Source organism: Podarcis pityusensis (assembly GCF_964106645.2).
Source record: "Podarcis pityusensis genome assembly, chromosome: 11".
Taxonomy (NCBI): Eukaryota; Metazoa; Chordata; class Lepidosauria; order Squamata; family Lacertidae; genus Podarcis; species Podarcis pityusensis.
Window position 1 is genome coordinate 59,658,779 of NC_138036.1, and position 13,775 is coordinate 59,672,553.

The following is a 13,775-nucleotide window of genomic DNA, read 5'->3' on the forward strand; positions in this document are numbered from 1 at the left end:
TATTGCAAGAGAGTAAATATTATCGCCATACCTGTAACAACTTTTCTCACTATAGCCATTTTGTTTTTGTAAGCAGAAAAATAAATGTAACCAATGCTTTTTCTGAGATATTAAAAAAACACCATTCAGGGATGAAGAGAGAGCTATAACATGTTTCCTTGGTAACAAAAAACGCAGCTGGTTTTTCAGCTTCACTAAGGATGAATATAGCAGTTGATACAATCTCTCTCTCTCTCTCTCTCTCTCTCTCTCTCTGTATTTTTGAATACCTATATTTCATGTAATTTCGTTTATCTGTTTGTGACTAATATTTTTACATGAGGGTTTTTCTTTTCAGGGGCGTGGAAGGAAGCCAGTAAATGTTGGTTTCAAATATTATGACCTTTATTAGTTTTTTTTAGTGGTTGTGCATGTGAACTACCTTGATGACTTTTGTAGCTGAGAAGTGTGGTACAGATGCAATAAACAGTGTGAACAACTGCGAATTGTCATATGCTTTCCAGACAAGGGCCCAGTCATTCCAACATTTCAGGTTCTTCAGAAGCACAGCTGCTATCTCTGTTGTGTAGTTAAATCTGCCCAAACATATTCACTAAGCAGTGATCAACACATGGTGTGTCAAGTTAATGCTGCAGAATATACCCAAATGGGTATGCACTAATGCGGTTATGCTAACACCATTGTGACATTCCAGCAACTGTGGAATAACGGTGCATGGTTTTATGTTCTAGGCTAGGTAATCTCTCAATTCCCGCAGAACATGTACAGTCAAAAATATAGGTCCTGTGGTTTGTTTTTAAAACCCTTTCTTTCTTTGATGGAGGGGAGAAATCCATCTGTACAGCTTCCATGTAGCAGTTGGAGAGCCAGTGTGGTGTAGTGGTTAAGAGTGTAGTCTTGTAATCTGGTGAACCGGGTTCGCGTCTCCGCTCCTCCACATGCAGCTGCTGGGTGACCTTGGGCTAGTCACACTTCTCTGAAGTCCCTCAGCCCCACTCACCTCACAGAGTGTTTGTTGTGGGGGAGGAAGGGAAAGGTGAATGTTAGCCGCTTTGAGACTCCTGAAGGGGAGTGAAAGGCGGGATATCAAATCCAAACTCCTCTTCTTCTCTTCTTCAGTGAAGCCCTGCAGATGTGAACACTGGCAGACTGTGGAGAGCCCTACTTCCCTGTTCCTAATTGGCTCTCTGAAAGGAGTTCTCACAGAATAATGTGTGCACTTTTTTCACATAGACTGCTCAGGGAGGAAGCTGTGAACTCTTAGCAGGCTCACTTAGAAATTAATAGTAATAAAAAGCTAAGAAAGGTAAAGGATGCTGGGAATTGTAGCTCCATAAGGGACAAGCCACAGTTCCTGGAACACTTTACAGAAAGTAATGTGCTGTAAATGCAGAAGTTCCCTCCTCCAGCCGGGACTCGGGAGCAGCGGCGGTTTCACATCGCTGGTGAAACCACCATCCCACTCTGCCATTGTGCAACGGAGAGGGAGAAACAAGCTGTGTCGTTGAGGTGCTGATACAGCTTGTTCCTCCCTCTTCATCTTTAAACTGCTCGGCTGAGGAGTGTGCAGCTGCCTTTGCCTCAGCCAAGCAGTTAAAGGAGCCCCTAGCCCAGCACTGGCTCCCACAAGCTGGCGGCAGGGTGGGGGCTCTGTGAAACTGCTCAGCTGAGGGGGGGTGTGGTTGCTGCTCTCTGCAGTGAGCAGTTAAAGGAGCCCTGATGCTCCGCCCACTTATGTGTGAGTAGTGAGAGCACCGGGGCTGTCTCAGCTGGGGGGGAACCTCGCCTCCCCCCAACTGAGCGGTGCAAACTAGCTGCATTGTCGCAGCCTGCGAGCCTGGATGAAACCGCCTCAGCTCTCAAGTGAGAGCTGGGGTAGTTTCACCCGGTGTCTTGTGGGCAGAGGCCGATGCATCTTGTTTTTTCAACATCACGGTATATCGCCAAACAGTGATGTTTGGCTGGCGATACACCATGATGTGAAAAGCTGATATCGCCCAGCCCTTCTGTTCATTAAAAGGCAGTACAGTAAAACAGTACTGCATCATCAAAATGTGCAGTGAAAGTAAACCTTGCTTCATTGTAGATGATGAACCCCAATCAATGGAAAAGCAAAGGGCCTTTATTGTTGCTTTTGGAGATAATCTTGCCTGCTTGATGTTCGAGGAAAATGGTGGGGCTTCAAAGCCTGCATGGAGCCACCACTATTAGGATTTACATTGCATATGCCAGTGGTATTCAGCCAGTGTGCTTTGGTGCCCTGGGGTGCCTTGAATGATGGTCAGGGATGTCGTGAGCAGCACTGGGCTCTCCCTCTTCCCTCCTCCTCTGATGCCCTTTCACATCTCTGCCTCCCAAAGACTTGCACGGCTATTTGTTGCAGCGGCCCTGGCTACAAGCTCTGCAGGCGAATGGTGTCTCTGGGGCTGGCCAGGGGGTGCTGGTTGCCAGGAGCAAAGGCAACCTTGGTGTAAGCAAGCAAGTGGGTGAGGGAGCCCAGCCAGCCAGCCAGCAAACCAGCCCTTGCTGTGGGAATGGATGGACCTATTGCAGTGATGGCCAAACTTGGCCCTCCAGCTGTTTTGGGACTACAACTCCCATCATCCCTAGCTAACAGGACCAGTGGTCAGGGATGATGGGAATTGTAGTCCCAAAACAGTTGGAGGGCCAAGTTTGGCCATCACTGGCCTAGTGGGAGGCCGGGCAGGCAAGCGCCACACTGGCCTTTCTTGTGCCTGCTGTGTGCAGTGCCTGTGTGGGAGCTGAGTGCCCGGTGCCAAAAGGGAGCCTTTCCACCCTGCAGGCCCAGCAGTGCCTGTTGTCTCCACTGCAGCCTTCCAAGGTGAGTAAGGTGCTGGCCTCACATTCACCTTTGGCCAGTTTCCATTCGGCTGCTAAGGCTGCAGGCTCCTCAGTGTGGAGTGGGGAGGTTGGCTCACAAGGGGAGAGGAGCCTGAGGGAACACTCCACAAGGAAAAGGGATGAGGGGCTGCTGGCTCTGCAGGCAAGGGGTGACATAACTGGGCTTCTGAGGCTCGAAGGGCATTTCCCCACCCCAGAAAGAATGTAGTTGGTCAAGGAAGCCATGGGCTCAAGAAGGCTGAAAACCTCTGGCATATGCAGATTGCGAATTCTGCTTGAGGTCATGGTATGGGGGAGCAAAGCCTTTCTTTCAGATTGTGTGTTTTATTAGAAAAGCAGAATGATTGAGGGATAATTTGCACTGGTGCCTAAAGGAACTGCAGTAGGAAACTGTTTTTGTAAGTAATCATCTTTAGGGCAACCTGTAGTGAAAGTTCTGGGAAGGGCCAAATGTGGTGAGCTGTCTTGGCTCAGTGCTAGAGCACAGCAGCTGCATGCAAAAGGTTTCAGGTTGAATCCCTAGTACTGTATGTAGGACTGGGAAAGACTTCTATCTGAAACCCCAGAGAGGCACGACAAGTCAGTATAGATGATTCTGGGCTAGATGGACCAATAGTATCTGGCAGCGTTCTATATTCCTATTAGAATTGGCACACCCAGGAAAGTGCGAGTTCTCTGTACTTGGCATATTTGTTAAGATAATTGCAGGTTAGTGCAATGATGAGACTGCCTCTAGCAAAGTTTTATCACTTTGGTCAGATCACAGTAACACACTTTCTTAAAACTATTTACATGAACACAGCATATATAAAAACTTTGTTCTTTTTCCACATGAGTTCAAGTGCCAAAATGAGCTCAGGGCTGTAATCAGTTATCACTGAAATCTAGCTCTCTGTGAGGTGGTAAACTTGAATTTGGGATATGTTTTGTTTTAGTTTGCAGGTGGTGGTTCACATAATTCTGTTCACTTGAAAGTGAGATGCAGAGAAGGGTTGTAGCTTTGTCTTGTCCATGGTATTCTATAGTTTTTATATAGAGCAAGAGAGGGGGCAAAAATAATGAGATATGTTACCTGCAGCCCAGTCTAAAATGCTACTGCCAGACACATTTTGCTACCTCAGCAAGCGCTGGCCTCCAGCTTCAAGGAGCCTCTCTGATGCCTCTGAGCAATGGAACAGTAAGTCCCATTAGAAGCTGAATTGGTCAAATTTCTGGATTAAGAAGGAAAAACTTGCTAAGCAGTCTTAAGGGGAGATGAGAAAGAGGAGAATTAAATTATATATATTTTAAAACACTTTGTAAGGTAAGCATATAACTAAGTATAGTGAATCTTTTAAAGTTTGTTCAACAACAGATTTCTAGATGACATTTCACTTTATTATTGAATTTTGAAACAATTTATAGACCACACAGAGATGCATGTTTCTGCAGATATAAAACATATATCATAGCTGCCAACCTTCCCTTTTTTGGCTGGAAATTCCCTTATTCCAGCGCCGTTTCCCACCGCTTCCCGCTGCTATCCCGGATTGTTAGATATCCTGTAGACTGTCCCCAGGACAGGTGAGGCTTCTAATCCCCTATTTTCAAATCTGAGAGTTGACAGCTATGGCATATATGAATCTTTTACTTTTCAGTATTTCTTGGCTCCCTCGGCCGGTAAAGCGAGATGGGTGCCGCAACCCCAGAGTAGTTCACGACTGGACTTAATGGTCAGGGCGGGGGTCCTTTTTACCTTTTTACTTCTGCATTAAGGTATTTTATGACCTCTAGTGGTGGCATGTGGGAAATGCTAAATGGTTTGATTAATATGTCAGTAGTGATACTGACAAGCGTCTTTTATTTGTCCTTCAAAAATTTATGCAATAACATGACTGCCAGAGTGAGAGCAGGCATTTCTGGCATTTCCCCTTCTTTCTTTTAAAAATAAATGTTATTAATTTAGATTTTCAAGATAGCCTACAAAAGAGAACCAAAAAAAAAACAAATATAAAACAGATTAAAAACATCAGAAACAAAAGCAGTTATTGTAGCAACAGTAAAAATACAAAAAGCAGTGCATATAAAATCAGTTAAATTAATTATTTAGATGTAAGGGTGGAGCTGCATGTTTAAACGAGGGGTGATCTAGCAGAGACATCAATGGTGAAGGCCTAGGAGCCAGTCCTGAGTTCCAATTTTGCCACGCCATCAACGCTACTTTTTAAAAATGGGTTGCCCACCTTTTCTTGTTCCATGTGAGGCATGAGCATGAGCTGATGGTCTTGTGTGGGCACTTTCTATCTGTACCCATTTCTGGTTCTTTGACAGACACACTTCCAATTAATTGGGGGCAGATGAAACACTGGTGTCCTCTGGCTGCATTACTCTTGAACATCTAATCTGTCACTTATAATTTTTTCTGCCCTCAACTGGTCGTCTACTTTCTTAGAAGACTCTTGTGGAAAGAACGAAGTCTACTGTTTGTAGAACCATAGGCACTATACTAAAAAATGTCATTATTATAATAATGAGAACTACAATGAGAATTATAGGACTTTTGGGAGCTTTGTTGATTGAATAAAAGATGCATTGGTGCATTATGGTTCCATGGAGTTGCCTTGTCCCAAGTGAGATCATTGGTCCACCCAGGTCAGCCCTGTCTGCACTGACTGGTGGTGGTGATGCAGAATCCCAGGCAAATGTCTTTTCCAGCCAGAGAATGAACCTGGGCTAGTCTTACTCCAGAGCAGGTGTTCTGCCATTGAGCTATGACTCTTCCCCCTTGCCTTAAGGCAATGAAGTGGTATAATGGTTTTATTTATTTATTTATTGTACTTCTGAGTCACCCCATAATAGAGTTTTTTGGGGGGACATGCAGTTCAAAGAAATAAAAACAGTTATAAAACATAATCAAACAAATCAGTCAAGTATAACAATTCCAGAACAGTGCCAAAATCAATAAAAACCATGGGGCAAAACACATGAATCATAACCACAGTGACTGAGATAATTAATATAAGTACAGTCATACCTCGGGATAAATACACTTCAGGATAAGTATTTTCAGATTGCACTCTGTGGCGACTCAGAAGTAATGGAGCGCGTTACCTCCGGGTTTCGCCGCCCGCGCATGCACAGACGGTCAAAATGATGTCATGCGCATGCACAGAAGCAGCGAATTGCGACATGCCCACACGCGCAGACAAACAGTCACGTCTTACGTTCTATTCAGGATGCAAACGGGGCTCCGGAACGGATCCCGTTCACATTCCAAGGTACCACTGTACCACTGTTTAAAAAGTATCATAAAAAACTGGTAGGATGCCTGGTGCTTAGAAGATAAGCCTCTCTAGGGAGAGTGTTCCATAGCTGCTGTGGGGCAGGGGGCTGCTGAAATGGCTTTCTACCTTGGTTCCACCCAGGGGTGGAGGAAGGGGGATGCGATGGGGGTGGGCTGCCCTGAGTGTCACCACTGGGGGGGATGACAAAATGCCGGGTGGCACTCACCACGGGGCCTGCAGTGCGCCCAAGCCACACAACTCTCCTGGGAGTCCTTGGGCGCCCGCAGGCTTTGCGCTGCCCAAACGGTCTGCCCACTGCCTCAACCTCAGCCTCAGCTGTAGGGCGGCTGAGTGGGAGAAGGCAGGCAGACTCCTCAGAGGCCCTGTGGAGCGTCCTGCCCCGGTTCGCTCCACCCCCACAGGCAGCTGACTCCCCCCCTGGGTGCAGGGCACACACACTGCCCCAGGCACCTGATCGGCTTACTCTGCCACTGCGTCCACCCTCCACTTCAGAATAAGGGGGCTCTTAGAGAGTGGGACCACCACTTCATGTTGTTTTTCAGGGCAGGAATGATGACATCAGCTGCTGGAACACCCAGGTAATTGGCAAGCTTTCTATGCATTGGCAAGTAAATGAGGTGATATTAAGGCCTTCAAGTTTGGTTTTTGACAGATTAGCATAGAATAAATCAGAAAATAATAACAAAGCAAAGGTTGAATACTACATTCCTTTCTTTGAGGAGGTTCCTACTTTATACTAGCTTTAAATTGTGGTAATTTTTTGGGAAGAATATTTGCATTTCTAAATAAGAGCTTAACATTTCAGCTGGCTGAAGATCTGTTAAGTTAAACTAGTGTCTTGCAAGTTGAAATGATGCAGTCAGAAGTAAGCACAGCTGGATTCAGCAGAGCTTGATCCCAGGAAGCAATGCATATGATTGCACTCATGCCGATCCAAGTAAATTAGGCATTAACACTGTGTACTACCACTCTTTGGTGTATATGGGCATAATAATGTATTAGTAAAGCTGCCGAAGAATTGATGCTTTTGAATTATGGTGCTGGAGGAAACTCTTGAGAGTCCCATGAACTGCAAGAAGATCAAACCTCTCCATTCTTAAGAAAATCAGCCCTGAGTGCCCACTGGAAGGACAGATCCTGAAGCTGAGGCTCCAAGACTTTGGCCACCTCATGAGAAGAGAAGACTCCCTGGAAAAGACCCTGATGTTGGGAAAGATGGAGGGCACAAAGAGAAAGGGGACGACAGAGGACAAGATGGTTGGAAAGTGTTCTCGAAGCTACCAGCATGAGTTTGACTAAACTGCGGGAGGCAGTGGAAGACAGGAGTGCCTGGCATGCTCTGGTCCGTGGGGTCACGAAGAGGCGGACACGACTAAACGACTAAAAAAAAAAAAAAGCTGCCTGAAGTTTGGTTTCTCATTGGGGAGAGATCTTCATTGAATCTGCAGCGATTTTCATTTCCATTTGCAGCACTCTATGCCATATTCCATACTGTTGGAGAGGGTCTGCTAATCCTCTTGGACAGATTTTTTTGGGGAGGGGGCTGCAGCAGGAGGGGGGTACTGGCAAAAAACACCTCCCTTTCTCTTATGTCAGGAGACATGTCTGTGAGGGGAGCAGCAGCACTCTTAGGAGCCTTCTCTGTAACTGGAGCTTTCTCTAAATGGGCCTTTCCTTAGGAATCTTCTTCCTCAAGATGCACAGCAAGCAGGGCATAGGAATGTTTAGAAGGCTTTTAAAAACATGCCTGTTTCTCCAGGCTTTTGGGTGTCAATCAGGAAATTTTATTGGTATTGTGTTTAATCAAAGTTTATGGTGACATATATGCATATTAATATTTTATTATTTTGTTTAATATTGTCTATATGGGTGTTTTATGAACTACTTTTAGTGCTCACTTAATTTATTTACAAATATCACGCTTACACAGACCATTGTGTGCATAACTTGATTTTGATACATCAAGAGAATTTGTTGATTCTTCTCTTCTGCTGCTGTGAAGCTGGTGCTCTCTGTGCTTTGTTGTGTTTAATTTGAAAGATACGCTTTCTTCTTGTGCTTTCTTGCAGGTACAGGAGAAAGCGGAAAGAGTACATTTATTAAGCAGATGAGGATTATTCACGGATCAGGCTATACGGAAGAAGACCGGAAAGGCTTCACAAAATTGATTTATCAAAACATATTTTCCGCTATGCAAACTATGATCAGAGCTATGGATACTTTACAAATTCCATACTCATCTGAGCATAATAAGGTACTAAACTCTTTATTGTGTCAATAACACAGAAAATACAGCAGTTGAAATTCCCAAAATAACAGTTCATTGAATGTACTTCCCCACCTCTTATGCTCTTAGTTTTAAACCTTGGCCAGAGAATCTAGCATATGGCATCTCTTCTCTCCTCAGTCTTTTCCATAGTCTTTGTGCCCGCTAACACAATGCAAATATACATGTGACTTCAGGAAAGAAGTGTGTCTTTGGCATATGACAAAAAAGCAATACAATTAAGTTGCCACATGTCCGGGTTTTCCTGGACATGTCCTCTTTTGGGGGGTCAATATGGCAATTTTTCAGGAAATGTCTGGGGTTTTTTAGGGGGTGGGTTGTTGAGGGGTGGAATGTGGCACTTCCTGTGTCCTGGAAGCAGAAGCATTGTGTGGAGTGGCTGCTTTGGCTGCAGGAGAGCGCGCAGAGCAGTCATTGGAAGGAGGAAAGCCATTGGAGGAGAGTCATCAGGCAGGGTAGGCTTGGGGTGGCAGTGGCTGCCACGTGTAGAGCTCCTCCCAACCCAGACCACCAACGCAGGAAGCTGGGCACACAGGCGGGTGAGTGCCAGAGCCTAGAAGGGCAGGGCAGGCAGAAGGGTGTGTGTGCCACTCTTGGCTGCCCCGAGTGGTGCGGTCCTTAGCTGGTGCCCACCCCGCATCCTCTGGGGTGTGGGCGGCTCTTCCAGCGGTGGTTGCCCATTGACATGTGGGGAGCTCCCAGGCTCATGTGGGTGGCAAGCACCGCCCGGTGTTGACTCGGCTGGTGGGTGGGAGTGCTGAGCCATCACCACATACCGCAGCCACTGCCAGCCTGAGCCGGGGAAAGAGGCACGCAGTGCTTTCAGCAATACTGGTGGAGGCGACAGAGTGCAGAGGAGACTGAACATGGCAGTGCCCACTATTACTCTCTTTTTCTTCCCCCCCCCACCTCAACTCGCCTACAAATATGTCGTCTTTTTTGCTTTTTGAAATATGGCAACCCTATGCCACATCCACCTCTTTGAAGATGGAATTCCACAGACTAGGGGTGGCCAGAGAGAATGCCATTTCCCAGGCCACCACTCCAAGCTTCCAAGGGTGATAGAACTATCAAGAGTCGCCTCTCTGCCAATCTTACCACATGAGAGAGTTGAAATCATGAAACAAATTGTCTGGCATCTGTAAGGTGTCGTTGAATGATAGTGTGGGTTCTGTATTGTGACTAAGAAGCTTGAACTAGCTTGTGAAGTCCAAGGATGCTGAGAACAGAGTCACTCTTTTTTTGTTTTTTGTTTTGTTCTTATGGCTCTCAAAATTTCATATCTTTACTTGTAGCATATTTAGGGATATGTAATTCATTTATTACAGTTTAGTGGGATTTACTCCCAGGTAAGTGACTACACAATTGCAGCCTAATCTGCATTAGGTTGACAGTAAGAGTTGTTTGACAGTGGAACAACCCTCTGGGGTTTGTGGACTCTCCTTTTTTGGAGGTTTTTAAACAGAGGTTGGATGGCCGTCTGTCATAGATGCTTTAGCTGAGATTCCTGCATTGCAGGGGGTTGGACTAGATGAACTCTACAATTCTATGTTGTTGAAACATACAAATTTACCAGAATACACCTGATAATACAAAGCACAGGGGAAATGTTGATCAATCTGAACAAATAATAGAAAGTGAATGAAAATTGCTGTGGTGGCAGTAATGCTCCCTGTGAGACACATTCCAGAATTCCACAACCCTTTCCAGATGGTGGATAATTTCACAATAAATATTAAAACATCCAGAAAAACATTTCAGTTAAAGTGGGCTCAAATTGCAACAAATGAAATGACACCAGTTATTTATTCAACAGCGTAATTGCATGTCCCTCCCCACACAATTCCAAATTCTGCATCTTTGCACTGAAACATAATATTTGTGCCAAAAGCAATGCCAATACATATCTGTGATTGTTACTTACAAAGTGGTATGGTTGGAACGTAAAGTTAAGATGGATTCTCAAGTTAAGCTGATTTAGATATAGGTATGCAAATCAGCAGACTAGGATTTAAGGCAGAGGTGAGAATTTTGGGGTGGGGGTGGGGAGGGCAGGGGCTCATTCCCTCAGGGGTACAGTAGTGTGTCTGGGGCCATGTGGCTATTGTAGGCAGGACCAGGAACATTCCTTTCCCATTTATCTCTTTCTGCCACAGCCATTTCACTTCTGATCTTAAACTTGCTGTGAGATGAGCAGGTTCTTTTTTCCACCATCCCCCGCCTTCCCTCCAATCCATGCCATGAGTGTCTCCCTTCCCTCCTGTTTCTGAGCAAATGGTGGTTTGCATTTGCCCTACAAATCAGAATTATATGCCAGAATTTATGAGGTTTTTCTTGAGACCTTTTTGCATGCAAACGTGAAGTGCTACCTGTGTTTATCCGCTAAGAGGCATCACACCTTGTGCCTGTTGAAAATGCAATGTGGCTCTCAAGCAAAGGGTGAATGCAATTAAATCACATTAAAGGCCCATCTAGGAATATGACTTGTGTCTTGTGTGCTTGGTTATTGTTTTTATAAAAAGAAGTCAGTGAGTGCTGTACGATAGTCAGGCACTGGAACTAAGAAGTTGGTTAAGGAAATAAATAATAATTTGCCATTGGGTGGTTTCACTTTGAAAACCACTCAAATATACCGGTAATTGTCAAACTAGAACAAGTAAAGGGGCTTTGGATATTTTTATTTTTACAAATCCCACCATAAATAGCTTCCAAACATATTGGTGTGGTTCACATTGAATTCAATCAATTGTATGCAGGGCCGGATTTAGGTTTGATGAGGCCCTAAGCTACTGACAGTAATGGGGCCCTTTATATGTCCAGCTGCCCTTTGTCAACAACAAATTGTTGCTGTTTTTTGTGTTGAATATATGCTATATGGTAATTTATGGACCTAATAGGTATCTAAAGCCATTTGCACATAACAAAATATGTATTTTATCAAAGTAATTTTTGGACTTATCTTATATTTTGGAAATGTACATCCAGGTTTTTCCCCCTTTAAATTTTTTGGGGGCTCCCAAGAGAGTGGGCCCTAAGCTATAGCTTATTTAGCTTATACGTGAATCTGGCACTGATTGTATGGCTAAATAATAAAAGTGGAGTGACTTCTTCCAATGTTCACTTGATACAAACTAAAAACAAATTAAACAACTGACTTTGGAAAAAGGGACTGCTAAGACTTCTTTGATAATGAATAAATAGTAGGTGCATCTGGTTTTAGATTGTTTTCTTTGAGAAACTAGAATCTTAAGTGGAGAATGTTCTGCCAGAACGTTTCAAGACAATTAGACCAGCGCCCTCATGTATCCCTATTTATTAGAATGGAAGAGTGGGTTACTTAGGGACTTAAGCATGTACAAAAAGAAGGAGCCCTGCATGTTCTTTTTTAAGGAAAAGAGTAAAGTGGAGACATCTTCACATTTGTTTAAGTTTTTGTACAAAAAAAGAAATATGAATTAAATAATACTTTTATCATAGCAAACAAAATTCATGCTTGCATGTACAAAGCAGAAATATTGGGGAAACGGTGAAAAAGCAGGCAAGATCTTGGCCAATCGTTTAAAATGAAGGATAGGGCAATGAGTCCCAGTATTAGATAATTTTATGAAGGTTTTCTTGGCTTACAAAAGTACATGCAGTGTCTCTTTTTTCATGTTGTGGAGTCTTTTCTACAGATTGGTTATATTTGATATGAGACGTTAGTGTTGTATACAGTATAAGGTTGGGGAAGAAGAGAAGGGGGTGGGGTGGGGAAACTTACCGTATTTTTCGCTCTATAGGACGCACCGGACCATAGGAGGGGGAGAACAGGAAAATAAAAATTCTCCCCCTCTCTGCTCAGCACCCCTTCAGCGAAGCGGCAGGAGAAACGGAGCCCCATTCATTTCTCCTCCCGCTTGGCTGAAGGGGCACTGCGCAGCTCTCATTCTGCTGAAGTCAGGAGAGTCTTGCTCTCCCGGCTTCAGCAAAAGGAACCCGAAGCCTTCGGAGCGCAGCGTGAGTTCCTGCTGCGCTCCAAAGGCTTCAGGCGGCTATCCCTGAAGCCTGGAGAGCAAGAGAGGTCGGTGCGCACCGACCCCTCTCGCTCTCCAGGCTTCAGCGAAAGCAACGCGAAGCCTCCGGAGCGCGGTGGGAGCGCTCCCTCTGCGCTTTGGAGGCTTTGTGTTGCTATCGCTGAAGCCAAGGAGCCTGCATTCGCTCCATAGGACGCACACATATTTCCCCTTAATTTTGGAGGGGAAAAAGTGCGTCCTATAGAGTGAAAAATACGTTATATTCTTTTCCATAGTGTACGTGTGGGGTTTTGTGTCAGCATCAACTGGGTAGGTTCTCTTTCTATTCGCTTAATATATTTCCTTGGTATTGAGAGGGATTGGGGGGCCCAGAATGTGGTTGGTTGTCTGTGTTTGGCTGCAGTGAGGTTTGTTTGCATTTGTGAGGGGGGTGATTGTTGGGTCAAGTTAGCCATATTGATTTGTATGCTGTCGGTGGATTCTTGCTGTTGTCTTGTTGGGCTGTGTACGTGATAAAGGGGAGCCATACTGGGATGAAGGTGTCCTCTTCTATTTGTCAATGTGTTAGTTTCAGTCTTTTCCAGTAAGGTTGTTTCCCATATGATGTGGTACCACTGGTCCACTCCTGACAGGTCTCTCCAGTGTCTGGCTATGATGCTTCTGGCTGCTGCAAGTAGGTGGGTTATAAGCTCTTTATAATGTGAGTGGGCATTATCATCTTGGAAAATGTTCAAAAGCAGCAGTTCTGGGTGAGTTCTAATACCTAGTTATTTTGCATATTTCTTGTATGATTGATGTCCAGAAAAGTTGGATTTTGGGACACTACCATCACAGCCTCTCCAGGATTTTGATGAGTCAGGAAATATATGGAACATGATGGCTAGTAAAAATAAACGTGATCAATTTTCTCACAATAAATTGACCCTATGGGGAAATCCAACTTTAAAAATTGGGTGGGAAATGGTAGTATAGAAAAATTGGATGGATGCAGGTATGTTATCTATAGATAAATTAATAGATGAGAACAATGGTTTTTTTTTTTACATATGCTACTTTAAAATAAAAGTATCGCTTAGAGGGAATGACACAGTGGCAGTTTTTACAATTACAGCATTTGCTAACATCTGCATTTGGGCCTGAAGCTTTTAAAGCATCCAAGACAACGAAGATACCTGAAAGCTTGACTGAATCCTTTGAGGCTTTTACTTTATATAGATATCTAGTATCTATTAATCAATTTGACATACAGACTTTTAGAAGTGAATGGAATAAATAATTAATAAGCCCCATCTTAGTTAATCAATGGGATCATGTTTTAGCCTCAGTTTC

At 44.3% G+C, this 13,775-nt stretch overlaps 1 protein-coding gene across 1 annotated transcript in view; it reads left to right on the plus strand.

Annotated features, from left to right (window-relative positions):
• LOC308458191 (guanine nucleotide-binding protein subunit alpha-14-like) overlaps positions 1-13,775 on the plus strand; it is a 35,722-nt gene that overhangs the window by 12,390 nt on the left and 9,557 nt on the right. The window contains exon 2 of the mRNA XM_080973030.1: positions 8,216-8,400. Within this exon, the coding sequence (XP_080829156.1) occupies positions 8,216-8,400 (185 nt within the window). The remainder of the gene's footprint in view (positions 1-8,215; positions 8,401-13,775) is intronic.